At 56.2% G+C, this 23,675-nt stretch overlaps 14 protein-coding genes across 14 annotated transcripts; 6 read left to right on the forward strand and 8 right to left on the reverse strand.

Moving 5' to 3' along the window:
- Positions 1-571: 571 nt before the first annotated feature.
- On the reverse strand, positions 572-2,303 carry L969DRAFT_85737 (uncharacterized protein). The gene is made up of 2 exons (XM_014713700.1): positions 2,003-2,303; positions 572-1,955 (listed from the first exon to the last, which is right to left on the reverse strand). Exons 1-2 carry the CDS (start codon positions 2,184-2,186, stop codon positions 664-666), a joined length of 1,476 nt encoding a protein of 491 aa, XP_014569186.1. The 5' UTR covers positions 2,187-2,303; the 3' UTR covers positions 572-663.
- A 160-nt stretch (positions 2,304-2,463) lies between these two features.
- Positions 2,464-5,826, forward strand: L969DRAFT_616734 (uncharacterized protein; the record flags this gene model as incomplete). The annotated part of the gene is made up of 3 exons (XM_014713701.1): positions 2,464-2,732; positions 2,791-5,001; positions 5,053-5,826. The coding sequence occupies 3 exons, from the start codon at positions 2,464-2,466 to the stop codon at positions 5,399-5,401; spliced, it is 2,829 nt and encodes a 942-aa protein (XP_014569187.1). The 3' UTR covers positions 5,402-5,826.
- L969DRAFT_15911 (uncharacterized protein) lies at positions 5,430-5,793 on the reverse strand (the record flags this gene model as incomplete). The annotated part of the gene is made up of 2 exons (XM_014713523.1): positions 5,430-5,561; positions 5,617-5,793. 2 exons carry the CDS (start codon positions 5,791-5,793, stop codon positions 5,430-5,432), a joined length of 309 nt encoding a protein of 102 aa, XP_014569009.1.
- Positions 5,827-5,887: 61 nt separating the features above from the next.
- Positions 5,888-8,199, reverse strand: L969DRAFT_98403 (uncharacterized protein; the record flags this gene model as incomplete). The annotated part of the gene is made up of 3 exons (XM_014713702.1): positions 7,266-8,199; positions 6,195-7,213; positions 5,888-6,163 (listed from the first exon to the last, which is right to left on the reverse strand). The coding sequence occupies exons 1-3, from the start codon at positions 8,068-8,070 to the stop codon at positions 5,888-5,890; spliced, it is 2,100 nt and encodes a 699-aa protein (XP_014569188.1). The 5' UTR covers positions 8,071-8,199.
- Positions 8,200-8,327: 128 nt separating this feature from the next.
- On the forward strand, positions 8,328-9,377 carry L969DRAFT_46503 (uncharacterized protein; the record flags this gene model as incomplete). Its single annotated transcript, XM_014713703.1, has 2 exons — positions 8,328-8,718; positions 8,776-9,377. 2 exons carry the CDS (start codon positions 8,328-8,330, stop codon positions 9,375-9,377), a joined length of 993 nt encoding a protein of 330 aa, XP_014569189.1.
- A 31-nt stretch (positions 9,378-9,408) lies between these two features.
- L969DRAFT_85742 (uncharacterized protein) lies at positions 9,409-10,273 on the reverse strand. Its single transcript, XM_014713704.1, has 4 exons — positions 10,072-10,273; positions 9,738-10,020; positions 9,596-9,686; positions 9,409-9,540 (listed from the first exon to the last, which is right to left on the reverse strand). The coding sequence occupies exons 2-4, from the start codon at positions 10,011-10,013 to the stop codon at positions 9,446-9,448; spliced, it is 462 nt and encodes a 153-aa protein (XP_014569190.1). The 5' UTR covers positions 10,014-10,020; positions 10,072-10,273; the 3' UTR covers positions 9,409-9,445.
- A 76-nt stretch (positions 10,274-10,349) lies between these two features.
- On the forward strand, positions 10,350-12,014 carry L969DRAFT_46843 (uncharacterized protein; the record flags this gene model as incomplete). Its single annotated transcript, XM_014713705.1, has 3 exons — positions 10,350-10,421; positions 10,479-10,640; positions 10,695-12,014. 3 exons carry the CDS (start codon positions 10,350-10,352, stop codon positions 12,012-12,014), a joined length of 1,554 nt encoding a protein of 517 aa, XP_014569191.1.
- L969DRAFT_85743 (uncharacterized protein) lies at positions 11,838-13,261 on the reverse strand. The gene is made up of 4 exons (XM_014713706.1): positions 12,965-13,261; positions 12,699-12,909; positions 12,486-12,646; positions 11,838-12,428 (listed from the first exon to the last, which is right to left on the reverse strand). Exons 1-4 carry the CDS (start codon positions 13,183-13,185, stop codon positions 12,089-12,091), a joined length of 933 nt encoding a protein of 310 aa, XP_014569192.1. The 5' UTR covers positions 13,186-13,261; the 3' UTR covers positions 11,838-12,088.
- Positions 13,173-17,817, forward strand: L969DRAFT_339417 (uncharacterized protein). The gene is made up of 5 exons (XM_014713707.1): positions 13,173-14,434; positions 14,492-14,609; positions 14,665-16,762; positions 16,808-16,856; positions 16,910-17,817. The coding sequence occupies exons 1-5, from the start codon at positions 13,356-13,358 to the stop codon at positions 17,565-17,567; spliced, it is 4,002 nt and encodes a 1,333-aa protein (XP_014569193.1). The 5' UTR covers positions 13,173-13,355; the 3' UTR covers positions 17,568-17,817.
- On the reverse strand, positions 17,575-18,694 carry L969DRAFT_93109 (uncharacterized protein; the record flags this gene model as incomplete). The annotated part of the gene is made up of 7 exons (XM_014713708.1): positions 17,575-17,676; positions 17,726-17,796; positions 17,844-17,945; positions 17,999-18,108; positions 18,165-18,328; positions 18,474-18,637; positions 18,691-18,694. The coding sequence occupies 7 exons, from the start codon at positions 18,692-18,694 to the stop codon at positions 17,575-17,577; spliced, it is 717 nt and encodes a 238-aa protein (XP_014569194.1).
- A 516-nt stretch (positions 18,695-19,210) lies between these two features.
- Positions 19,211-19,462, forward strand: L969DRAFT_47115 (uncharacterized protein; the record flags this gene model as incomplete). Its single annotated transcript, XM_014713709.1, has 1 exon — positions 19,211-19,462. The coding sequence occupies one exon, from the start codon at positions 19,211-19,213 to the stop codon at positions 19,460-19,462; it is 252 nt and encodes an 83-aa protein (XP_014569195.1).
- Positions 19,459-20,768, reverse strand: L969DRAFT_46211 (glycoside hydrolase family 26 protein; the record flags this gene model as incomplete). Its single annotated transcript, XM_014713710.1, has 3 exons — positions 19,459-20,166; positions 20,220-20,339; positions 20,388-20,768. 3 exons carry the CDS (start codon positions 20,766-20,768, stop codon positions 19,459-19,461), a joined length of 1,209 nt encoding a protein of 402 aa, XP_014569196.1.
- A 524-nt stretch (positions 20,769-21,292) lies between these two features.
- L969DRAFT_338716 (uncharacterized protein) lies at positions 21,293-22,861 on the reverse strand. The gene is made up of 12 exons (XM_014713711.1): positions 22,588-22,861; positions 22,451-22,529; positions 22,345-22,394; positions 22,270-22,287; positions 22,188-22,214; positions 22,059-22,139; positions 21,963-22,003; positions 21,888-21,910; positions 21,807-21,838; positions 21,746-21,759; positions 21,612-21,687; positions 21,293-21,556 (listed from the first exon to the last, which is right to left on the reverse strand). Exons 1-12 carry the CDS (start codon positions 22,683-22,685, stop codon positions 21,439-21,441), a joined length of 657 nt encoding a protein of 218 aa, XP_014569197.1. The 5' UTR covers positions 22,686-22,861; the 3' UTR covers positions 21,293-21,438.
- L969DRAFT_339326 (uncharacterized protein) lies at positions 22,588-23,675 on the forward strand. Its single transcript, XM_014713712.1, has 6 exons — positions 22,588-22,961; positions 23,018-23,092; positions 23,152-23,277; positions 23,328-23,418; positions 23,465-23,548; positions 23,607-23,675. The coding sequence occupies exons 1-6, from the start codon at positions 22,810-22,812 to the stop codon at positions 23,667-23,669; spliced, it is 591 nt and encodes a 196-aa protein (XP_014569198.1). The 5' UTR covers positions 22,588-22,809; the 3' UTR covers positions 23,670-23,675.

A 23,675-nucleotide genomic window follows, 5' to 3' on the forward strand; every position in this document is an offset into this window, starting at 1 on the left:
CTGTGCCGATATGACGAAACCCCTGCAAGACTTAGCCAAGGGCCGAGGGCGAATGTACGAGCTATCAGTCTGAGCTGCAGAGAGGCGTCCCAGCACCATTGAGTACAGGCCCACTTCGTTAGCTAGCTTATGCAGTCGGCACTCCCTCTTCTTCGATCCATCACAGTCGATGAGACCATTGTCTGAGACATTCCGCGTTCATCGGATCTATTTGCCCTCTGCGATTGGCGCAGACTTGAAGAACGGCGATCGCGTGACAGCCCTTGACAAGGAGGTTCACTGCCGGCTTCATGGAATGTGTTCATCACCCAGTCTACAGATCATCTGGATCGATGGAGCCGTGCCCAACTTCACAGCACGATCGACTTCTCGGCTGTATAAGGGTGCATGGCCCGAGCCATACCGTCTCATCCTGCGTCGAAAAGACGCCGCACTGGAACAGACGAAAGAGCCATTGAGGCAATCTATGCTAGCCGGGCTATAGAAGTGCTCGCATCACGGGGATGATACCTGTCGCATTGCATGGCCTTGCGCCAGCGGAAGAATGGGCACATCGCGAATCTGTAGACCTGCCGCTGTGACGAGTGAGGAAGTGCTTGCTTTGCTCTTGTCGACAACAATCTAAGATGCACAGCTGCTACTGCTATGAAGTCGTGCACAGCTCTATCTGCCGATGCCGCTCTTGCACACTTTGATCTTGACTGCAACAATGTCTGCGCTCGCCCCTTCAGTCCTGCCAAGATGGTCGCCCTGCTTCCATCCCATCTTCTCGAGGAGGCCGTACCCAACATTGTCGCTGTCTAGCTTGGGTGCATGTTTGCCCAGAATAGTGGACCCCTTTCTGCGTTCCTGCGGAGTGAGCACATAGCCGCCCGGGTAGTACGCTCCGCCAAAGGCATCGTCAGATCCGTGAGACTCGCTGTCCGAACCGGCGCCATCCACAGGTCTGAGCGCCCCATCGTCAAAGTCATCGTCATCCCTGTCGCTGTCATTGTCCTTTTCACCCTGCATCTGATCATCCTCCTCATCATCTTCTGAGTCTGCTGGATCGATATTTCTGTAACTCTGCGCAGACGTGCTCGCTTTGCCTGCCGTCCTCGACAACATGGCCTTATCAGGCGTGGCGATGGGGCTCAAATGGGTGATCTCTGGCGATAGAACAGGTGCAAAGGAGTGTATGGCTACCGCGCCGCCAAAGATAAAGGGCGAGGGCGAGCAGAAACGGACAGGCGTAGAAAGGCGATTGTCAGGCGGCGGCACGGACACGAGAATGACATCCTCCTCATCGTCCGGCTCATCTGGCCTACCGCCAGCGAGTGTGGTACCCTTCAATGCGCTCGTCAACGAATTGACTGCCTGCGATGCCTCTGCTCTGTGCATAGGCAGCTTGAGTATGGATTTGCTCGTTTTATCCTTCGAGATGAGATCCTGCTTCTTGCCTCGGACGAACTTGACAGGCTCCATGTACCAGCGGCTTCGGAGTCGAGGAGGCGTGAGGGCCTGCATGTTGGTCGACTTGAGTCCGGTCTTCTTGTCGTACTGGCCCAATCCGCGCATGTTGGGCTTGAAGGCGTTACTTGTTTGCAGTGTGACCGCAGGCGGTATGGGTAAGCTCTCGTCGGAATGAAGACCACGGTGACCTCGAGTCTCGACGTGCGAGCGGAGCGTCACCTCATCTAGATGCTTGGGCGGGGGGACAAAGACCTTGCCTGGGCCATCGTAGATGGTAGCAGGCTCAAGCGATTGTTGCGCGCCGCCACCATCCCAGAAGATCGTTTGTATCGACCCGACATCGCTGGGAGGGGCGTCACCGAGCTTGCTTGTAGACGAGCTACATGACGAATCGCTCGCTCTGGTCACATAGCTTGGGCGCGCGATCCTTGATCGTGTCATGTCCGCCGACGCAGGAGCGGTCAGGTTCACAGCGGGCGCCACATAGGGCGAGAACTCGTAGCCTGACATGGCTGTCAGGTCATGTATAGGGGCAGACGGTAGCTCTCACTCAATGGACTGAGACCATTATCTGCACTTGTAAAGGCATCGTACGCCGACCACTTGCTCGAGTATCGGTCCAAATAGTGTGTCAAGCCTTTGGGATGGACGATGGGTGCCTGACCTGGATCGAGACCCTGCTTGCGCGCCTGTGATGGCACAGGTTGGCCACTAACATCTTGCTCGTTGACCATGCCAATGTGAGCAAGCTGAGACGACCAATTGGGCAGACTATGGGCGCGCCCGCCGTGTCACACTGAGGCACGTAGCTCTACTGTCATATGAAGTACTGCTACACTGCCGATCTGGTACTCGTCTGCTCACGCGGCCGCCAGAGAATGGTGGTCGATGATCTCAAGAGTTCAGCGCGGATTGGCTTCGCTGAGCGGGGGCACCAACGTAAGATCGTCATTTGATCAGATCCGAACCTTCAACGACATCGTCACGGCTTTCGACCTTCGACGGCCTGGCATGGCTCGTCGTGGCAAGCGAGCGACAATTGACGACGATGATCCGGACACTTCGTCCGCCTCGGATGAGCTGGTCGACGACGATGATGACTTGGGTCAAAGCGTCGACAGAGATGACGCCGAGGCGTTGGCAGAGTACCGTCGTACGACTGGCAAGCGGAAGCGTCAATCTCGCCAGGCAGCCCAAGCAGAGGCACTCTATGGTTCGTTTCTCGACGATGACGCTTATCAGAGGCCTTCCAATGCCGCCTCCACGCGCAAGCTCAGGAAGTACGTCTCACTTCGCAGAGCTTGCAATGGAGTTTGACTGATCATGCACGATGAGCAGACCCCAAGCGTTTGTTGCAGCGACAGACTCGCACGCCAACCGTCCGCTCGAAGAAGCCGACGCTGCCATCGCTTCACGGCTCGAGCGTGATGCCGAAATTCAAATCCTCGACAATCTCGCGCCTGCCATTGTAGAGCCGGCAACCCTCGCAGATCGTACAGCCACGCCAGAGTCTGGTAGTGACATGGACGATGCAGACACCAGCGAGGAAGAGGCCAAGGTAGAACGCGTACGCGAGGGAGGAGACGAAGATGAACAGCCTGATCAGATCAGGAGCATGGCGGGCATAGGCGCAGCCAGGCCAGGCTTCGCGCCACCGCCATCGCTTGCGAGTGGAGTGCCCTTCTCCTTTGGCAAGACTGACGACGCTCAGCGGCAGCGACGTTCCTTCCTGGGGGCGCAGCCGAGCTCGAACCCTACGATATCCAAGCCGTCTTTCGTTTCCAGAGAGGAGCAGAAGCATTTTGCGCAGCTCGAAAACCAAGGCGGCATCGGCTTCAAGCTCCTTCAGCGGATGGGCTGGTCTAATGGTTCTGGATTGGGGCAGAGTGGCGCGGGCATCATTACTCCCATCGAGGTCAAGAAGCGACCCGAGAAGATGGGCATCTCTTTCGACGGCTTCAGCGAGCGCACTAAGCAGTCAAAAGACGAGGCCAGACGGCGAGGTGAAGCCGTCTCGGACGAGGAGAATTCGCCGACCTCTAGAAAGCATGCAAGATCACGCAAGGCTGCGACAATTACCGCTGCACCCAAAGCTGCAGACAGGGCAGAAGCCTGGAAGAAGCCGCAGCGATCGAAGAAGAACAGGATCGAGCATCGCACCTATGACGAGATACTGAAATCGGCAGGTCAGTCGGAGCAAGACACAGGCATCGGCCAAATTGTCGACCTGAGCGGCAATGCCCTTCCTTCCCTCTCTTCTCTCTCGATGGATGTACCTGTGCCAACAGCGGATACCACTCGCTTGCCTGAGCTGCGACATAATCTCCGACTGATCATTGAGACAAACAAGAGCGAACTAGATCATTTGGCTCGTGAAGCCCTCAATGTCGATCAGCAGCGCAAATGGAACCTCAGAGAAGCTACGAAGGCACGAGAAGCTGCCGACTCGGAGGCAAAGAGGGTCAGCCGGCTACAGCAGATCCTTGAGATTGTCAGCGAGGTTGAGACGATCTCGAAAACGGCGACGCAAGATCGACAGACCCTTGCTGAACGCGCAGATCTCTTTGCGGACGCATTCGAACGACTTGCAGGCGGCTATCACGCGGAACTTTCCGAATATCGACTCGACGAGCTCGTGGTTGGCGCGCTGGCACCTCTCTTGCGTATCGCGTGGTCAGAATGGGAGCCACTAGTGCAGCCGGTTCTGGGCATCGCTGAGCTCAAACGGTGGCGGAGTCTGCTTGGTGTCGATGCTCATTCAGTCACTGACGCGCAAGGTGACGCTCGCACAATGACTGCATACGAGACTTTGATCTGGACTCTGTGGCTTCCCAAAGTTCGTTCCGCGATCAACAATCACTGGCAACCTCAAGACGCTGGGCCTGCCGCTTCGTTCTATCTGACCTGGCAGGCCGTCCTGCCAGAATTCATCAAAGGCAACGTTCTTGAGCAGCTCATCCTGCCCAAGCTTTCAAAAGCGGTACACGACTGGACCCCGAGCAGCTCCGTCAGCCTACATGATATGTTGCTGCCCTGGCTTGAGCAGGGTGACGATCGCATGGGCGACCTGCTTGTCGAGGCCAAGCGGCAAGTTGCACAATGGCTCAAAAGCTGGAAGCCGCGCGACAAAGTCCCTGCAGGTCTTTCCATCTGGCAAGAGATCCTCAGCAAGGATGAATGGGACACCTTGCTCCTCAAGCATGTCGTGCCTCGCCTCTCCGCCTCTCTACGCGACTCGTTCAGGATCAACCCAGGCAAACAAGACCTCGTGCCTCTTGACCGCGTCATGGCATGGCAGAAGCTCTTGCGCTCTTCGATGCTCGCTCAGATCCTGGAAGCCGAGTTTTTCCCCAAATGGCTCGATGCTTTGTTTGTTTGGCTCACGCACGATAAGGTCAACTTTGACGAGGTTGCGAGCTGGTTCAAGTGGTGGAAGGCGAGCTACTTTTCGAACGAAGTCACCTCGCTGCGTCGCGTCAGCTCAGGGTTTGCTCGTGGAGTCGATCTCATGAACAAAGCGCTGGCTCTGGGAGAAGATGCGCCTTACAAGTCAGTCATTTCAAGGCATTGCTTGCATGGTGCTGATACCCCGCAATGCAGGCTACAACGACCTGACACGCGGCCTCTGCCATCTCGAAGAGACAGCGTGCAAGCTGAAAAGGCAGCCAAAGCATCAGCAGTCAAAACGCAATCTGCCATGGCGGAGGAAATTACCTTCAGAGAAGTGCTCGAAGACTTCCTCGCCTCAAAAGACCTTGTCATGGTTCCCACTGGCAGGTCACACGAGAAGACTGGTCAACAGCTCTTCAGGGTTTCTGCCTCCGTCGACGGCAAGGCAGGCACGACGGTTTACGTCTATGACGATGTCGTCTTTGCTCACTCAAAGGAAGGCGAATGGAAACCAACTGGCATCGAAGAGCTGGCCAGCAGCGTGCTCTCATCGAAGTGATACTGCTGCTGTTGTTGTTGTTGTGATCTCATTGCCATCGGGCTCGTGCAAGATCCTCTAGCTTGCTTGAGAGTAGCAGATGGGAACGATGAGCAAAGCCTGGGCTGATCGCCTTGAGCAGATCATCGAGCGTCTCTGCGTGCGCGACAGGCTGGTCGCACTGCCGAACAAGCTCAACCCAAGCGCTCCTGAGGCTTCTGTGACTTATAGCATACCTCGTAGCCCCGCAAGGACAGGCGAATGAGCACTTTGGCAGCTCCCTCGTCGATCAGCTCCACTTCAGCCTCTGCCTCTTCAATCCCGCTCGGCAGCATGTTCCATGCCATGATAGCATAGCCACATTCCGTCAGAGCTCTGTCCAGCTCCTGCTTCAAGGGCGGCGGCTCGTTCATCTCGACTCAGCGAAGCTAGCGAAGCAGCTGAAGACGCGCGCCGCACACGTGAAGAGCCACGGAAATATGGCAACACGTCACAAGCTGACAGATCCTAGACCTCGGACTGGTAGAGCAGCTTTTGTCGCTTAGCGGATGGCGCGTCCGCAGAGGCGTCGCGAAGCTTGTTGGCCTCTCGTCTGGCTTTCTCCTTTGCAGCATCATAAGGCTTACTCCTCAGCAATGCTTCACCGCATTTGGACGCATTGATGCTGCCCTTGCAGTCATGGCGTCCGCAGCCAGGTTGGCGACAATGCCGGGCATACTGACAGTAAGGGACCGCACATTCTGCTGTCTTATCGCATTTGAACTGCTCCCATGTCAGCTTGTGCTGCATTTCTCACGAGCAAGCTGCGGCGCACCGGCACACTAGCAGGAACGTCTGCAGGGCGCGGGAAGGAAGCTGCAGGTCCTGAGCCAGATGCTGTTGGCTGATCCGTTGCATCGTCGAGCGCCAAAGGCTCTGGAGTTGCGGACGTAGCGCCCGAGTGCTCCGGCTCTGGCGGCGTATGGGCCAGCTGCGTGCTGTCGACAGGCTCACCGTCTGCATGCATCTGAGTCGTAGAAGGCTCTTCGATGATTTGTGTGCCAGGACCGCTTTGAGCTCCAGTACTGACAGCGACGCTGACTCTGATATCCTTTGCGTCGTGTTGGCTCTGCAGAGCAGCTGCGGCGTTGGTTGCAGCAACTGCGATTTGCTGCACATTGAGCGTGTTATCGCTCGCGCGTGCTTGATCCTGCAGGGTTGGATCAATTGAGGCCGACAGAATTCGGTTGTGCGCTTTGCTTGTGCTCTGTTCTGGATCGTTGGAAGCCTCTTGCGGAGCGCGACCTTGCTGAGGAGGCTGCATCACCGCTCCCATGCCAAAGCTGACCTGTTCGAGCGCACTGGCACGGGCCCGATAGATGTGATCGAGATCTTGAGCCGCCTTGCTGACCTCTGTGAGGTATGAGCCCGACGGCAGGAGCAAACCGTAGGCAGGATCCCTCCACAAGTTCTCGGCGGGATAGGTGTTCCTCGACGAGGCAGCATCAGTGAGTGCGGATAAGTATGCGTAGCGAGCGTGATCACGGCGAGCATTCTTGGAATCCTCGACATGCTTTGCGAAAGCATAAGTGCCTGCGCCTTTGGTGGGCAAGGTGCGCATCATCTGGGGCAGTCGCCTGTCGACGCCGGAATGACCAGTGAGGACGTAAGGAAATTCTGCGGAGAGCCAGCGAGGGAGCTGATCCAAAATGAAGCGGTCGTAGCTGTTGAAAGTCTTCTTGGCTTTGCGACCGCCTTCGGGAGTCTCTGTAAAGTGGCCAGCGCACTGGTAACGATATCCAATCAAGATTTCTATATCATCAAAGGTGTGCACTGTCCGTCCATTGCCCCACCCTGTGATCCGGCTGTCAGCGCTTGGGGTAGACATACAAAGTGATTGTCCCACCATGAGAGGTCAGCAGGTTGCCGCACTCGCATCTGAGCGCGCTGTGGTCGGACAAGAGCAGAGCGGGATGCCAGACAAAACACCGCTTCTGGCCGAATAGGATGGGACTGACTGTGGTGTCTCCGTTGGCGAAAGCCTCTGCGATGGCAAAGGCGGGCGCGGGCGGTTCGATGTACCATGTACCGCGGGAATAGCATTCGGGCTCCTTGTTGGCGGCCATCTGTGCTTTGAGCTTGATGATGATGGCAGCAGTGCGCTGCTGGATCGCTGTTCGTGCAGATTTGGGCAGCCCCGCCGCGTCGAGTGCGTCGCCATCGATGTGGATGCCGTCCTCCTTCTCTTCGCTGTCCTCTTTGCGCATCGAGGGACCAGCCACAGCGTTGCCTGTCGCTTCCGAGCCAGTAGCAATGTCAAACTGACCTTGCTCGGCAGAAGGATCGACAGAGATGTCAGGCGACCGTGCGAGTGCATGGCTGTCGGACTGAAAGTCCATCCTCATCGATGTCCCTCTCACCGGGCCAGCTGGACTGACTGGAATGCTCTGTGTAGGCGACAGGAAGACGTTGTTGGACTCATGCGACGGCCCTGCGGTAGGTATGTCCGAGTAGGCAGACCGAGGACGAGTGGCCGCGAAGTAGCGAGGGATGTCGTCGACCTCCATGCCTGCCAGACGGCGCGCTTCTGCTTCCTGTTCGCGCTCCTCAGCAAGGCGTGCCTTCTCCAACTTCTCTGCCGCCAGCCGCTCATGCTCCTCCTTCGTCTTACGCCCGGCGCCCTTGCGTTTCCCGCCATGACCGCCAGCCATGTCGGCCTAAGGGATGGATCCAGAAGCTTGACCTGTGATGTTCGCCGCGTGTTGTGACTTTGAGGTCGTCTCGAGAGCGTGTGCCCCTGCTTGATAGCGACAGCTTGATTGAGGCCTTGATTCACAGCTGGGCAGGTGTGGGAGGACAGATCGTCCTGCATTTACTGACTCGATCGACGCGTCCAATGACCGCAACAAGTCTGACCTGCCTTGAACGCCCTCGGATTCGACGCATTCCTCCCGTCTTTCGGACCGACATGGAGGAAGATCCGGCGGTCAAGATCTTCGGAAGCGAAGATCCAGATCTATATGGCGCGCTCGAATTGAGCTCACCCAACGCGACCGTCGAAGAGATCAGGAAGGCCTACCGACGGCTTGCTCTACGGTACCATCCAGACAAGATTGCCAAGGATGCCTCTGCCGAGACCCAAGAAGCGGCTACAGTAGCATTCCAGCGTGTAGGATACGCATATGCCGTCCTGAGCGATGAGAAGAGGCGGACAAAATTCGACAAGACGGGCAGAACAGACACGAGTTTCTGGGACGACAAGGGCGATGATGGCGCGGCTTGGACAGACTACTTCAAGGAACTCTACGAAGAGAAAGTCACTTCAGCAAAGATTGAGGAGTTCATGCAGCAGTACAGAGGTACGATCCGCTTCTGGTCTGACTGTCGAATGCTGACAGAGCACCGCGGTGTCATAGATTCTGACGAAGAGCGCGCTGATCTCTATCAGGCTTACACTGATGGCGCAGGCTCGCTCGAATATATCTTTGATCATATCATGGGCTGCAACATCCTCGCAGACGAGGAACGCTTCATCGACGCCATCAACGCCGGCATCAAGTCAAAGAGCTTGATCAGCTTGCCGGCGTGGAAGAAAGCACTCAAAGACACCAAGGCGAGGGACAAGCTTCGCAGGTCTGCTCGTGCAGAAGCTGTCGAAGCGGAAGAGATGGCCAGAGAACTCGGCGTACACGAGACGCTTTTCAAGTCCAAGGGCAAGAAAGGCTCAAACAAGGCGCGTGCGGACGATGACAAAGAAAACGAAGCTAGCGGCGAGGATGCACTGAGAGCGCTGATACAACAGCGGGGCACGAAGCGGTACGACGATATGCTGGCGAGCATCGAGTCCAAGTACGGCTCTGTGGACGCAAAAGGCAAGAAAGGCAAACCGGGCAAGAAAGCTCAGGCGGAAGCCATGCCGACGGACGAAGAGTTTGAGCGCATCCAGGCCGAGCTCGACGCAAAGCGCAAGTCTACCTCGAGCACTCCTGCGGGTCGCAAGAAGGCAAGAAAGGCTTGAGCACACGGTCGCGCAGGAGAGACCTGATGAGTCCTCATGTTGTAAGATCTGCATGTTACATTGTCTAATCATGCAGCTTCGCAAGCTCTAAAGTCGAGGCCGATCGCGACGATGACCGGTTTGCGCTTGTCAGAGGGAAGGCCGAAGAGCGTCAGATTGAGAGCTGGCACGACCACGTCAGCTCTGCTTGCTCGAATAGCGCTCGAACGACTTCGCACCTTTGACGCCATCGACCATGTTGTTGGGCAAAGGCAGCACGCTCTGGATGGCACGGGAGTGAACATCGATGGCAGTCCAGAAGTGACCATCCTGTTCTCGACCAGATCAGCCCGAACCTATCGATCACGAAATCTCACGTGCAAGCTCATAGTCGTAGGCATGGGGCTCGGTGGGCAAGCCAAGATGGGGCACGACACTGGCGACCCATTTCGGAAGTTTGACCATTCCCAGCACGAGCGAGCTCTCGGGACAGTTGGCGATGGCCTGAGCATCGGTGGGTGCAAGCAACACACCACGCTCACTGACGCGCTGCTCATCGAGCGTGCACGCCGTCGTGGTCGAATGACAGAGCTTGACTGCCGGGCTGGCGAAAGCGACTGCACTGAGGGCCAACACGACGAGGCTCGACTTGAGCATTCTGCCGGGAAAGATAGTGAGCAATAGCTGTGCTCATAGTGCGGCCACTCGCCTGCAGGGGAATCGTAAAGAGCTTTTGCTTGCGACGTTCAAAAGTCGTGAGAGGAGGACAAGGCAGTCTGAGGATAGCCATACCGGCAGGACATGCCGAAAGCTGTGCAGTCCGAAACGCGAGGATGCGCTGTCGAGTCATGTCGCGGATAGATTGGCAGGGGCGATCGTTGCGAAGCAAAGGCGCGCCTGTTTGAGCGCGAGAGGAGTCGTTCTCCACACTTTCTCCATCGTGCCCTCGGCTCCAACTTTCCAGATCTCGGTTGCGGGCGATCACAAGAGGCAATGCTGGGTGCGGCAGTGAGCCTGCTGCTTGCTGCTTTGACCCGCATGCTGCTCTATGCCTTTCTGCTGCTCGTAGGCTCACTTTGCACCCGGCGCCAATGCTATACTGATGGCTAAGAGGATGATCAGGCGGCAAGCTACATTCTGCCCTACTACTGGGATACGTACGACTTGCGCAAGCATCCCGGTCCGATCACAGCTCGCTTCTCCACATTCTGGCTGGCATACTATGCTCGTCACGGTCAGCGCTACAGGGCAGTCCATGCTGCTCATCAAAGATATGGACGCATCGTGAGTCATGACGAGTCCAGATGGTCAAGGCGCTTGCTGACATGCTCCGCGCAGGTGAGAATAGCACCGAATCAGCTGTCCATTGCAGACGCCGATGCGCTACCGGTCGTGTATGGTCACTCGACAGGCACGCTCAAGTCGACGTTCTACGATGCATTCGTGGCATCCGTCCACCGAGGACTGTTCAACACGCGCAACCGAGTAGATCACACTCGCAAGCGCAAGATTATCTCCCATACGTTCTCGCAACGGTCCATCCTCGAGCTCGAGCCGTACATAGCCACGACACTGAAGGCATTCCTCGCTAAGTGGGACATCAAGTGCGAATTGGCGAAAGATAGATGGGAATGCGACGCTTTGCCGTGGTTCAACTACTTTGCCTTTGACGTCATCGGCGATCTGGCTTTCGGACGACCATTCGGTATGGTTGCAGCAGAAGCAGATCGGACCGTCGTCGAAGATGACCAAGGCCATACTTTCACTGCCTCAGCAGTGCGCATCCTCAACGAACGAGGCGAATACTCTGCCACCCAGGGGGCAATCTGGCCACCTCTCCGACCATACATGAAGTACTGTGATCCTTGGTTTGCAAGAGGGTTGGCAAGCGTCAAGAACCTGACCGGTATCGCAAGAAGTCGCGTCAACCAGCGATTACGAGAAGGAGCAGGCGAACGCAAAGATCTACTCGCGAGACTGCAGCAAGGCAAAGACGAGCAGGGGCATCCTATGGGCAAGGATGAGCTGACAGCGGAGGCGCTGACCCAGCTCATAGCTGGCAGTGACACCACGTCCAACAGTTCTTGCGCAATCGTGTTCTTCATCGCGCGGCACTCTCAGGTCAAGCGTCGACTGCAGCAGGAGCTAGACACAGAGCTGGCCGGCAAGGCGAGCGACGACGGCGTGCTCACCTTTGATGAAGTCAAACGCTTGCCTTATCTGGCTGCTTGCATCGATGAAGGCTTGCGACGGCATTCGACGAGCTCTATCGGTTTGCCTCGCATCATGCCGGATCACGTGGTGTTCAAGGACGTACCGATCAGAGCTGGCACCGTCCTGTCTGTTCCGAGCTACACGATCCATCATGACGAGACATACTGGTCCGAGCCTTTCACCTATAATCCAGACCGATGGTTGGACAGCTCGGCAGATGTCAAGCAGTCAAGGGAGAAAGCCTTCAATCCCTTCTCGACAGGACCGCGAGCCTGTATCGGTCTCAACGTCGCCCGGCTGGAGCTGCTCGTCTTCATCGCCAGTCTGTTCTTCCGATACGAGATCGACTTGCAGGATGAGAGTCTGGATGAGCTGCCGACGAGGGAGGGCTTCCTGCGCAAGCCGCTCTACTGTCATCTGAAGATCTCTAGACGAGCCTCATAGCATAGACAATGTTCGTTGTTGTTCAACAAGTGACATCATAGTACAACAGACATGTTTTGCGAGCTCGCTCAGATCTACATGCCAAAGACGCCGATATTGCCACTGTAAGGTGTGGGACCGTAGCGTGCGGCGGGCCCTTTGTCATCACAGGCGTACGCCAGGATGTTGCTGAAAGGATGCCAAGCGATCGCATTGACGCCAGCAGCGACATTGAGCTTGTGTACTGACGCGCCCGTCGTGACTGCAGAGATGTCTATAAAAGCTTCTTCTGATGCAGAGGCGAGATACTCTCCATCCGAAGAGAAGCCAAGCGACCGGACAGGGTAGGCGAGATTGTTGAAGGTGCGTATGCAGATCCAGTCCCTCATCTCCCAGAGTGACACGAGAGAGTCGTTGCTGCCCACTGCGAGATATCTGCCAGCGCTCCTGTCGGGTCAGCAGCCGCGCGGTGCTCGTGCTTCAAAGACTGACCTCCCCCGAGGATCCATGTCAAGCGAGAAGCAGTTGGCAGGATGAGCGAGAAAGTCGTGATAGACAGTCTCAATCTCTGGAAACTCTCTGATCTCTATCCGGCCGTCTCCCATGCAAGTGAGAAAGAGGTCGCCCGCATGATTGAACAGAAACTCGTTGACCTATCAGCAGGTCAGCCAGATCATCGTGCCGGAGCAGCAGGTGGGAGCGCGCCTCTACGTTGTACTTGTAAGATTGAGCAATCGTGCCGGAGCTCGAATCTATAAAGACGACATTGTCGTTCGTGTCACCGGCGACAAGGTAGGATCCGTCGGGAGACCAGGTCGTGTTGATGTTGATGCCTGGCGTGGCGACAGTGTGGCTCGCCTTGCCCGTCCGTATGTCCCATATCTTGACGGAGTGATCAGAAGAGACAGATGCCACGCTGTCCGTTGTCCTTCAGCTTGTCTCGCCCTCCAGAGCAGTGCGCTCGTACGAACATATCTGGGTGTGCGGGGTGCCATGCGACCTTGTTGACGGCGCTCGCATGTCCCACGAGCGCGGTAGACGTTCGCTGATCACGTTCGGGCGTCCATATCCGAGCAGTCTTGTCATTCGAGCCCGATGCTAACCGCTTGCCGTCGCATGACCACGCGAGCGAGATGACTCTGTCCTTGTGGGAGCCGGTGAGCATCTTGCTCGGCCATTTGGACATGCTCATGTTGCTCGTCATCGCACTGAGCCTGCTCGGGCAGCCTGGCGCTCAACAAAGTCGGCAGAGGCAAGCGAGTTGGACGAGTTGTGCACGTGACTAGCGCCCAGCGTGTCACCGGCCTGCCTCGGTGGCCAGAGCATGAGAGCATGTAGCGGCTAGCTAGCCGAGCGAGAGACATGCTCTTCCGTAGCTATGGACAGGCTGCACGGTGCAAGATCCTCATCCTCGACTTGAACCCGTCCAAGCTCGAGTCTATCGAGCGCATCAAGCATGTCCTGCGCACAGATTGCGCTCACATTGACCTCGCAAGCTTGTCTGAGCTCCCCTCTGGACGGTATGCAGCGCCCCGTGTCAGATCAGGCACGCCCGTTGCGCTCACAGAGTCGCAAGCCAACGGACACGCTCCCACTGCTAATTCACCTTTCGGTCCGACGCCTGCCTCGAAGCCTATGATCTTCGAGTACGTCGACAGTCAGACCGAGCATGCTCAGCCTGGTAGCATGCTCGACTTTCAGCGATCAAGACAGATCTGGGGCCTCCTCATCATCGCGTCTGCCCCTTCAGAGTCGGATCCGATCGATCTGAGGAGCGAGCATCTTGCTGTGCGAGCAAGATATGCCCATGTAGATTCTGCACGATGCTGTCTCGTCGGAAAAGGAGCTCCGACCGAACTGCCAGAAGGCATGATAGCTTTGCCAGACGCGCCGGACGAACTCGCCAGTGCTCTGCGCGCTGTGATGAGCGAGATGGCGAGCTCGAGTCTGCACGACTTTGCCATCTTATCTGCTCAACTCGAGCATCGCAAGCTCATAGAGACGCCAACAGACTCCTCAGCTCGATCGGGAGATGTTCTCGCCCGAAGCATATCGCCTGAACCCTTATCACCTGTAGGCTATACGATTCCCACGGCTTCTCACTCGTCTGCCGCCCTCAATGCATTTGGACATCTCGGCTTGAGAGCAAAGAACAGTCCAAAATCGTCGACTGCCAGCCTACCCAGCGGGCCTCCTCTCCGCTCGAGCTCTGCACCCGTCCTGGCGCCAGGGGCAACAGTGCATGATCTGTCTCTCTCCAGCAATGGCATCAACGGCATCAGACCGACATCACTCGCCGATCAATCGAACGATCACGCGTCTGCATCTATGTCTGCTGTGCCTCAAGCAGGCAGGACCAGCAGACGGTTGCCTGGCCGCTTAGCAAAGATCAGAGCAGATCTCAAGCTCATGGCCGGCAGATGGGACGAAGCCCAGGCAGGGTGGGCGCGCTCTCCTTGTCGAGTCTGTATGAATACTCATGCAGAGCTATCGCACAGTTACAACGACGCCATCGTACTTGCAAAGAATTTCTCGGATCATGTCTGGCACGCCTCTGCTCTCGAAGGCCTCATTGCTCTGCAGATTGTGCAAGCATGGCACTCGACCATCTCTGCTGTGCGCCAGACTGTCTTCTTGCCCGGCAGCCGAGCTGATGTTAGCACGATCATAGCCGCCAATGCCGGTGCCCAAAGACCTCGTCGCGCTGACAAAACCGCAAAGCAAGCCTTTCTCTGCGCACGACACACTCTCTCTCGAAATGCCAGACAAGATGGCAGAAGTCCTCACGCTTTACGCTAAATCAGCGCCGGCGCAAGATGCCTTCCCTTCCGATCCGCTAGCGTTGACCAATGAGACTGCTCACCCGCTCATACTGGCTGAAGCGCATCTTCGCGTGGTCGAGCTAAATCATGCCGTCGTACTTGCCGGCGGCTGGAACGCTCGTCTAGTTCAAGAGCTCGTCTTTGCGCGCGGTGATCTTCATGCCTCTGCAGCGACGCTCGCACACACTGCCCTCAAACAAACCATACTTGATCACCTCGCATTTGCGTACACCCCTCATCTCGTACGATCAGACTTGCTAGAACGACACCAGCTCGTCATGCGCGTTGCTGAGCTGTACGGGCAATACGGCAGACTGCGCCGCCAGGTTCTCATGCTTTGCGAGGCAGCCTGTCTTGCTGCGACTATCTGCGTGCAAAGTCCAGGGACGCCGGTTGCTCATTCCCTAGCAGCGCAGGGTACAGCCGGTCTTCAGCGCGCTCTCGTCGTTCTTGCCGTTCTCGCAGCCTCTGGCGACAAGCCTTCTCTTCTTCAACAGACGGGCTGGCCTTCGTTACAGGTCATGATGGCCAAAGACGCGGTGAACGCGGCGAGACTGCTGGGTGACACAGAGGGTATGATCCGCTTCGCCACCGCTTCTCTGCGTCATCTTTCAGGTACGCTCGCCGGCGAGCAATACAACCTGAGTGTGGACTTCCCGGAGATGGTCCTAGCTGCTGCGCAGGCAGAGCCGGACAAAGTTCTACCTTATTGGGGCCCGCCCGCTCCTGTGGTCAGCGCGTCCCTCGACGCTACACCAGCCCGCAAGCAGCTCCATGCGGTCAAGGCCAAGGAAGCTGCGCTTGGCAAACTGGAGAGCATGTCAGACTTCATCTACACCCCCACGACCAACCTCAGGGCAGAAATGAACCGCCCTCCTTACGCAGTTGGCGACTTGATCACTTGCTCAGTTGTCCTACAGAATCCTTTCGCCTTTCCAATCAGCATAGAGGATTGTCAGCTGGTCACTGCAGGCAACGTAAATTTCGAGCCTTACAGCATAACTACCACACTAGCATCTCAGTCCGTTTCGACAGTACGTCTTTCGGGCCGACCGACGAGCACTGGCGAGCTCGTTTTCACTGGATGTCGCTTTCGCCTCGTCGGAACGAGCCACGAGACCTTTCCTTTCGATCGCAGCGATCGCCAGCTATCGACTTACTCTCAAGTGCACGAGGACTATCGTGTAAAGCGAGGCTCTCGCATATCACATGCTAGACCGCCATCTCTGCCTGTAACCGGCAAAGTGGCTGCTCTGGCTCTGACGGTAGTATCAGAGTTGCCGACACTAGCGTTGCAATCGTCCTCTATACGACATAACGCGCTCATGTCATTTGAAGGCGAAGCTAGTACTGTGGCGCTCACACTGATCAACCAGAGCGGACGAACGGTCAATTTTCTCAAGGCGATCTTCCATGACAATCACACTGCAGCAGCGTATCTTGCACTACAAACGCAAGAGCTTACGCCAGACCGAGTATATGAGATTGAGCGCGATCTCGTTGCAAGCCCTGTTCTGTCGCAGGTCTCTTCTGCAGATGACTTTAGCATCGCACCTGGTGAGTCTCGGGCGGTCAGCTTCAACTGTCTAGGCAAGCTAGGTTGCACGTCTGCGTCGATCACTCTCGAGTATGGTCATTTGGCGACGGATGCAGCTGCACCATCGACCACTTGGGTGCGCAGGCTCACGTACGACTTCGACATTACCGTACTTGGGGCGCTGCAAGTCGAGCGCTTGACTGCCAAACCACTCCGGCGGCTCGATGAACCCATGCTGACTCACCGCCGAGCATCGAGTCTGACCCTACGCGGGCGACGTGCGTCTGTGGATCTCTCTCTTGACAAGCATCTCAACGCGGACGAGGTGGACGAGCATAACGTCTTGCTCTTCGAAGTACGAAATACGTTTTCAAAGCCTTTCGAGATCTCTATTGGCCGCATGCATGATGGTGAGCATTAGCTCTACATCCTGCTCGGGACTGACGCCCGCTCAGGCGATTTTGATCGAGTCAGAGAAAAGATAGAGCCGGGTGCAACAGCGAGGTGAGTACACGCGTGATTTTGCCACGCTGCCCACTGAAGGCGTAGAACCCCAGCATTGCACTGCGGCACAGGAGGATGCGCATCGCTGAAGCTGCACTCATGCGGACGATACCCTCGCCGCTTGGTCGACAGTTTGTAGTTGCAAAGGCGCCCTTAGAAGCACGAGCCGAGCAGGTCGCTTTAGCGCGCTTCTGGCGACGTCAAGCCTTCCTTGACGACTGTACGGCCACTTGGCGCGAAGTTGGCTCGCGGAGGCAGGGCACACTATCCTTGCGAGCGCTTGGGCTAGATGATCGGTTATTGCACATGCTTGCTGCGCGGCCCGTCGATCTAAGGCTCTCTTCGGATCGACCTTTGCTCAGAGATCGAGCCTGTGCTGTCACGAGCGAGGCGGACGCATTCATCAGCATCAGAGGCCACATCAGGAATCGCAGTGCCCGCTCGATCAATGCTGTAGCGGCCATCGTCCTATTACCGTCTGCAGATACGCACAGCGAGGTCACTAATCAAGTCTTGTTCGATGGCCCAACAACATTCGATCTAGCAGCCTTGCAAGAGAATGAGGAGACTTCAGTCGAGACCAACGTCATTCTCCTAGCCGACGGCGTGTTCGATTTTGGGCTGCAACTCTACCAATACGATGCAGAGGACTGGCAAGCGGTCATAGCTGCGCCGGAACCTTTGCGCGTTCATTGCAAGTCCGCAGGCTGAAGCGTGTCTATGCGTGAGACGCGCTTGCTTTGGTGTCCTTGGGTAGCGTAGTTGCAAAGCCGCCGGTGCTGCCGAAGCCGCCCGCGCCTCGTACCGTCTCTGACAGACTCTGCAGCTCGAAATGTCAGCTGGGCTCCCAGTGATTCCGGGAAACATGCCTCGACTTCAAGTACCGCTGGCGTTACGATGCGCTCGAGAATCAGTTGCGCAACGCGATCGCCTTCGGCCACTGCGTGGCCTCTTAGCCGGGGCGTAATGAAGAGTCAAGACGCGTGCCTTGAAAGTCGGTCTCGCTCAGGTTGAAGAGGAGTACATGGACCTTGCCACGATAGTCTGCGTCGATGACGCCTGCGCCCGTGTCTATCATGTGCTTTGAAGCTGCCTGACCATCGTCAGACAAGAGAAAGAGCTGCGATGCGCAATCAATGTACCGAGGCCGCTACGAGGTGCTACGCGCCCATATGTGCCTTCTGGGACAGCGATCGATAGTTCGGTGTTGATGAGCGCTTTACCCCTGGCTGGGATGGTCTTACTCTCCGCACTGCATGACGATACCGTGATGAGCTCAAGTCTGACTTTGCGTGCCTCAGCCGGCACCTGTAGAGATCGTAGCCAGCCGCGAGCGCTGATCCACGTGTCGGTAGGCGTGCTTTGTCCGACAGACGCTGTACGAGGAATGCCGTTGGGTCTACAGTCTGTGACATGCTGGCGAATCGATCGTCTCGACAGTGCCAACCGCGACGATGATGGACGCGCGCTTCCTACGGGGAAGATCAAAGCATCAGCAGGATTGACGCCTCACTCGTTGCCACTCATGAATCCCATATCTAAGATCTACGAGGCTACACCGCTCTATGCTCGCACATCATTCGTCGGCAGACGGTGTCCAGCGCGCTTCAAGCTGACAAAAGGACGTGTCCAGCGTGCACTCAGGCACCATCCCTGGTCAAGACCGTGAGTCTGGTAAGACACACGTGTTCTGCTTCGCTTCATGCCTTTGTACGGTGCGCATGCGGCCTCGGCCGAATCGCACATGATGCTGGCCGTTGTGTCCATGACGTCAAGCGAGCCTGTCAATCGTGAGACACGCGCAGATAGTGAACACGACGCTGACTGTACTCACGCATGAAGGACGGCCATACAGTCGCATCAGTATGCACGCAGAAGGCTCGTCTGCAGCAACGCTCGACCATCAAGAGAGAGGGATCTGACTCGCATCAGAATCATATCGAATGGTCCGACAGCAGCTTACCCATCTGCTGGCGTGGACGATAATCGAGCCAGCAGAGATCGACGGCCGACGTCACGCTTGTCGGACCATCATACTGGTCATGCGCAGTGCAGGATGTCGAAGCATACGTATTTGCAAAGACGGCAAATGTATCCGTCTGAGCCATCTCAGCTTTCCAAGTTCAGACAGCCCCAAAGCAAGCGTACCATGGAGCATCTCAGGGCATTCTTGGTGGTTTCAAAGTCGATGTTTGTCTCGATGATGAATGGCAATGCTTCCCATGCGAAAGATTTTGCAGGACCAGCCGTTGATTCGGAAGGCCAAGTGCAATGCGCGATGCAGCGATTCCAGTAAGCTGTATATTTCACCTGCATGGTCTCGGGTCGAAGTCCTGCAGCCTGAGCTATCAGGCATGCGAGCAGAGCGGACCGCATCGCGGTCTGCCTGGACCAGGCAGACATCAGCTAGGAATAGATACGACTTGAGAGTTCAATCAGAGCCCTCTTCACACAAAGTGTCATCAGCGGCACGCACACACGTCATTGCAGAGGTCGTCAACAGTCCAATATATAAGAGCACAAAGGTTGCAGACAGAGCAAGCATGATCATGACGTCTGGAAGTATGAGACCGCTAGTGGCGCGCCCGACAATTCCACGACTTTAAAGTCGTACCCTAAGCTGCGAGTCAGCAGTGTCATCGATTGGGCTGCATGCATGCTGACCTTTTTGATAATTGAACCAGCTCGCAGAAACAAAGTTGGGCATGGCAGCCTTTGTCGCGGCAGAAGTGATCTCTTCTGCCCAAGCCATGCGTTGTTGCATCGTTCCGGCATAACCGAGACCAGTCTCGCCGATTGCAAAGTAGGGACCTGAGCTAGTCGTGTACTTGTCGTGGAAAGGCTTCATCGTGTCGACGAAGGAAGCTGACGAATCCTTGGGGTAGTAATCGATCCCGATCAGATCGACACAGCTCTTGTCATCTGGGTAATATTCGTCGTATTGGTCCAGATTGGCAACATTGGGTGTAAAGAAGAGCTTGACTTCGGGCGCAATCTGGCGCATGGCAGTGCACACTGCTTGCCAGCCTGCCTTGAAGTCTGAAGAAGTGCCTTGATAGGTGCCGTCAGTCTGGTAGTAGTTGACTTCGTGTGCAAATCGCATGTGGACCGCGATGCCCTCGTCGGTGAATTTCTTCATGACGTTTGCGATATTGACAGCTTGCGAGTTGTCTGAAGCCGTCAAGCCTTGCCAGCCGCCAGTGGGCATCACTGCAGGCTCAAAGACCGCGCCTGAAGCCTTGATATCGTCGAGACGCCATAGCAGCTGTTGTCCGTCGAATGCAGTGCCAGACTGTGCTTGAGCATAGTACTGTCGGGTGCATTATCAGTCTCTCTACTGCATAGCACGTCATGCGAGCGCACTCCATAAGTCGCAGCCTTGATGGGCATGACGCCGTTGAGCTGAGCCATCGTCTCGGCAGTACCGCCACCGGAGCCATCATCTGGCAAGTAGCCAAAGTAGACACCATTCTTCTTCAAGAACTGTACATCGATGTCAGTAGACTACAGGCGTATAGAGAAGAAACATACGGAAGTGTTGAAAGCCAAACCGGTGCTCGTGCTCGATGTCGTCGCGTTAGACGAGGTTGTAGTCGTATTGGACGAGGTTGAGCCCATAGACGCGCTGCTACTCGCAGCACTCGCGCTCGCGCTAGCACTGGCAGTTGCGCTCGTTGGCGAGGAAGTAGACTCTTTTGGCTTCTTGCTCTTCACTTTCTTCGAGTCGGATGCGCCAAAGGTGACTTGTTTGCCTTTGGAGGACTTCTTCTTCGAATGAGAATGCTTGTGATGGTGGTGATGCCTTCGATGAGAGGACTTGACCGATTTCCCGCTGCCGCCGCAAGCTGAAGCAGCAACATAGCTAGAGGCATAGAGCAAAGCCGACAAGGCGATGAGAGCAGAGGTACGCATTCTCGTCTAGAGATCTGCGCGCAAAGAGCAACGCACTGACCGCGCATCGGTACCGAATCAGCTCCTGATGCACGCACGCACTTGTCATCAGACTCACAGTGGAAAAGAGATGTTCTGGCTTTCAGCCTTTGTGAAGTAGTCGTTCTGTCAGAGTGCGACCGGGTCAGACAAAGGCACAATGCGCGAAAGAACGCGACCCACATTGAGTCAGAGTTAGGCGCACAGCGCTTTGTCCGTCCTCAGATTGTATGATATAGGTAAAGATGGTGGTACTCTGGCCAGGTTCGGACATTGATGAGCGATTGCGCGAACGCCATGAAAAGAAAGGGGGACGAACCTTGCGAAGATGCTTTCAATGATTGTGGGAGGCTGCTTGCCGAGACGAAGAACTACCAGAGCCCTTGTCGATGTGCTTACGTGCCTGTGCGACTCTTTCCTGCGCTTGCGAGGGTGAAGTGAGTGAGAGACAGCAGCAGGTCAGCGAATATAGAAGCCAAGACTGCGGACGCGCGCCAAAGGGACGCGACGCGCGCGCTCTTTCGTGATCTCGATCGCGTTAATGACATCTGCATCGAAGTACTTTTTCTTTTTGTGTATGCTCTCTGCTAACCGGCTAGCTGGAGCAAGCGCTCTAGAAGATGGCGGCCTGCCATCGCATGACACGCGATAGTCAAAGATCGGCACGCAGAGGGATCTGATTGGTTTCGCCGCTGTCGACGACGGCTTCTTCAGGCTCTGCGTCTGAAGGCAGCTCTCCGCTTTTGGCGATGACAATCTTCTCCAGTGGGCTGCACAGGGACTCGTGTCAGCGAGGATGTATGCACAGAACCTAGAAGCGCATACCGATCGCGGCCATCCTTGGACGTGTTCTCGACTGCGGTGACGACGTCCATTCCCTCAATGACTCGGCCGAAGACGACTGCAAGCGTACAAGCGCATCAAAGGTACGCTCGTAGAGAGTGTGAAGATGCACTTGCCATGCTTGCCATCTCTGTGGACAGCGTCAGCGCATAGTATACAGCATTGAGTGTCACTCACAGCCAAGATGTCGTGACGGTAGTGATGAAAAACTGAACTTGTGTCAGACACAGGCACTTGAGGTGCATGCTACAGGCTCACTTGTGAGCCGTTGGTGTCCTTGCCTGTGCTCAGTCGTCAGCGCGATCGCAAGCGCCGGAATGTCAGAATGCATACCCGAGTTGGCCATTGAGAGTACGCCCGGGCCAGTGTGACGCCTGCGGTGCTATCCCTAGTCAGACGATGGTCGCAACGAGTCGGGATACGACTGACAGCTTGAAGTTCTCGTCGGGGAACTTGTTACCATAGATACTCTTGCCGCCCGTGCCGTCAAAGTTGGTAAAGTCACCTCCCCTGCAAGTGACGTCAGCTTGCAATGAGTGCATCAGCGCAAAACCTTACTGGATCATGAACTGCTTGATCACACGAGTGCAGATCTGTGGGGTATGAGCAACTGAGCCTACATGAGCTGGCGATGACTTATTGAAAGATGGACCCCTCGCTGTTCGTGCCTCTCGATAGTAAGCCCCCCAGTCATAGCAGATCAGAAAGTACGTACTATCCATAGCCCTTCTCGCCGGTCGCGAGCGCTCTGAAGTTCTCAGCGGTCTGCCGGACAGTTCAGTGAGTGAGCGCCAATGATGCTCGCTGGCTAGACATCCGACCTTGGGGACTGTCTTGCCATACAGTCCGATGACGATGCGACCCAGATCCTTGTCGCCTTGCTTGATGTCGAAGAAGACTCTGTAGCGTGGCCACAGGAATGAGGTGATGCTCCAGGAACAAGCGCACGAGAGCGTACTTGCTGGTAATTTTGGGGCCTTTCTGAGCTGCAGTCTGGCTTGTTGCAAGCAGCACTGTGCCGAGAGCGAGGAGGATGGTGCTGAACGTGAGCCTCATTGTCGTCTGTGAAGCTCAAAATGTCGTCGACTTTGGGCAACGCAACAGGTGACAGCGGCGACGACGCGACGAGGAGGAGGAGTGATGCCTTGACGCTGCAATCGCACACGGCCCGAGCGAGCATATGAGCCGCCGCAAGCGCAGGGAGTCCTACCTGGACGCCAGCTTCGACATCTCCATCCTCCATCCGAAGCGCACCAAACTCGACTTGGCACTCGACGAGGACGACGAAGATGGCAGCTCGCCTTTGCTCGTCGCGCTACGCCAAACAGCAGCGCAAGCCCCATGTTTTCCTCAGGCACGCCCCGTATCTGACACCGATGACTGTATAGGAACATCGTAGCAGATATTGATGATAGGAAGGAAGCGCGAAGACTGCACAAGGAGCTGGAACGCATCATCGTACTGTGAATCTGACTCGCGACTTGGAACTCATCTTGCTCAACGAGGACATTGTCACCTGCAGTGTAGCTCGAGCGCTGGACGAACAGCTTCCTGGCATCGCTGCAGAGGGCCAGGACGCCCGACCGCTGCCGCCCAGTTCGGCAAGGCAGGTCAAACTGCTCAAACGACAACTCGAAGACGAACGCGCGTCAGTCTGCTAAGCGTGACCTTGCTCGCACGTCTGAATCACGCCTGCAGAGAGCTCGAACAAGACAAGAAAGATCAGAAGATCTTTCAGGAGCGCAAAGCTGCCCAATTGCGGCGCGAAACAGCGGAAATCAAAGCCAAGGTACGCGTCCTTACTCGTTCATATCGACCGTGCTGATCTGAAGCAGGTCGACCCCGAGCTCGTCAAGCTCACAGAGAAGCAGCTCGAACGCAACATACATCGCACACATGCTCAACAGCTGGCCTATCAGGTCAGTGCTCACACTCTGCTTCGATGGGGACGAAACCTGACGGCCTAAGTGATGGCAGCCGCAACATGACGAGTTTCTCGTCAACAGCGTAGCCCGCTTCGTGGCAGCATTGGAGGCATGATGCAAC

This window comes from Mixia osmundae (assembly GCF_000708205.1).
Source record: "Mixia osmundae IAM 14324 unplaced genomic scaffold scaffold_3, whole genome shotgun sequence".
Lineage (NCBI taxonomy): Eukaryota > Fungi > Basidiomycota > Mixiomycetes > Mixiales > Mixiaceae > Mixia > Mixia osmundae.

Bases quoted from the DNA above. Each gene is read 5' to 3' on its own strand.
- L969DRAFT_85737 (XM_014713700.1), bottom strand. From the start codon at position 2,186: ATGGTCAACGAGCAAGATGTTAGTGGCCAACCTGTGCCATCACAGGCG. The intron at 1,956-2,002 runs GTGAGAGCTACC...CAGCCATGTCAG, and splicing joins TAATGGTCTCAGTCCATTGA to GCTACGAGTTCTCGCCCTAT.
- L969DRAFT_85742 (XM_014713704.1), bottom strand. From the start codon at position 10,013: ATGCTCAAGTCGAGCCTCGTCGTGTTGGCCCTCAGTGCAGTCGCTTTC. The intron at 9,687-9,737 runs GCACGTGAGATT...GGTCGAGAACAG, and splicing joins ATGCCTACGACTATGAGCTT to GATGGTCACTTCTGGACTGC. The intron at 9,541-9,595 runs GTGCGAAGTCGT...TGGTCGTGCCAG, and splicing joins CATGGTCGATGGCGTCAAAG to CTCTCAATCTGACGCTCTTC.
- L969DRAFT_85743 (XM_014713706.1), bottom strand. From the start codon at position 13,185: ATGAGCATGTCCAAATGGCCGAGCAAGATGCTCACCGGCTCCCACAAG. The intron at 12,910-12,964 runs GTTCGTACGAGC...GACAACGGACAG, and splicing joins CACCCCGCACACCCAGATAT to CGTGGCATCTGTCTCTTCTG. The intron at 12,429-12,485 runs GTCAGTCTTTGA...GAGCGCTGGCAG, and splicing joins GACATGGATCCTCGGGGGAG to ATATCTCGCAGTGGGCAGCA.
- L969DRAFT_339417 (XM_014713707.1), top strand. From the start codon at position 13,356: ATGCTCTTCCGTAGCTATGGACAGGCTGCACGGTGCAAGATCCTCATC. The intron at 16,763-16,807 runs GTGAGCATTAGC...ACGCCCGCTCAG, and splicing joins TATTGGCCGCATGCATGATG to GCGATTTTGATCGAGTCAGA. The intron at 16,857-16,909 runs GTGAGTACACGC...GTAGAACCCCAG, and splicing joins GAGCCGGGTGCAACAGCGAG to CATTGCACTGCGGCACAGGA.
- L969DRAFT_338716 (XM_014713711.1), bottom strand. From the start codon at position 22,685: ATGAGGCTCACGTTCAGCACCATCCTCCTCGCTCTCGGCACAGTGCTG. The intron at 22,004-22,058 runs GTCAGTCGTATC...ATAGCACCGCAG, and splicing joins CCCGACGAGAACTTCAAGCT to GCGTCACACTGGCCCGGGCG. The intron at 21,839-21,887 runs GTGAGCCTGTAG...ACACAAGTTCAG, and splicing joins AGGACACCAACGGCTCACAA to TTTTTCATCACTACCGTCAC.
- L969DRAFT_339326 (XM_014713712.1), top strand. From the start codon at position 22,810: ATGAGCCGCCGCAAGCGCAGGGAGTCCTACCTGGACGCCAGCTTCGAC. The intron at 23,093-23,151 runs GTGAATCTGACT...TGTCACCTGCAG, and splicing joins CTGGAACGCATCATCGTACT to TGTAGCTCGAGCGCTGGACG. The intron at 23,549-23,606 runs GTCAGTGCTCAC...AAGTGATGGCAG, and splicing joins CTCAACAGCTGGCCTATCAG to CCGCAACATGACGAGTTTCT.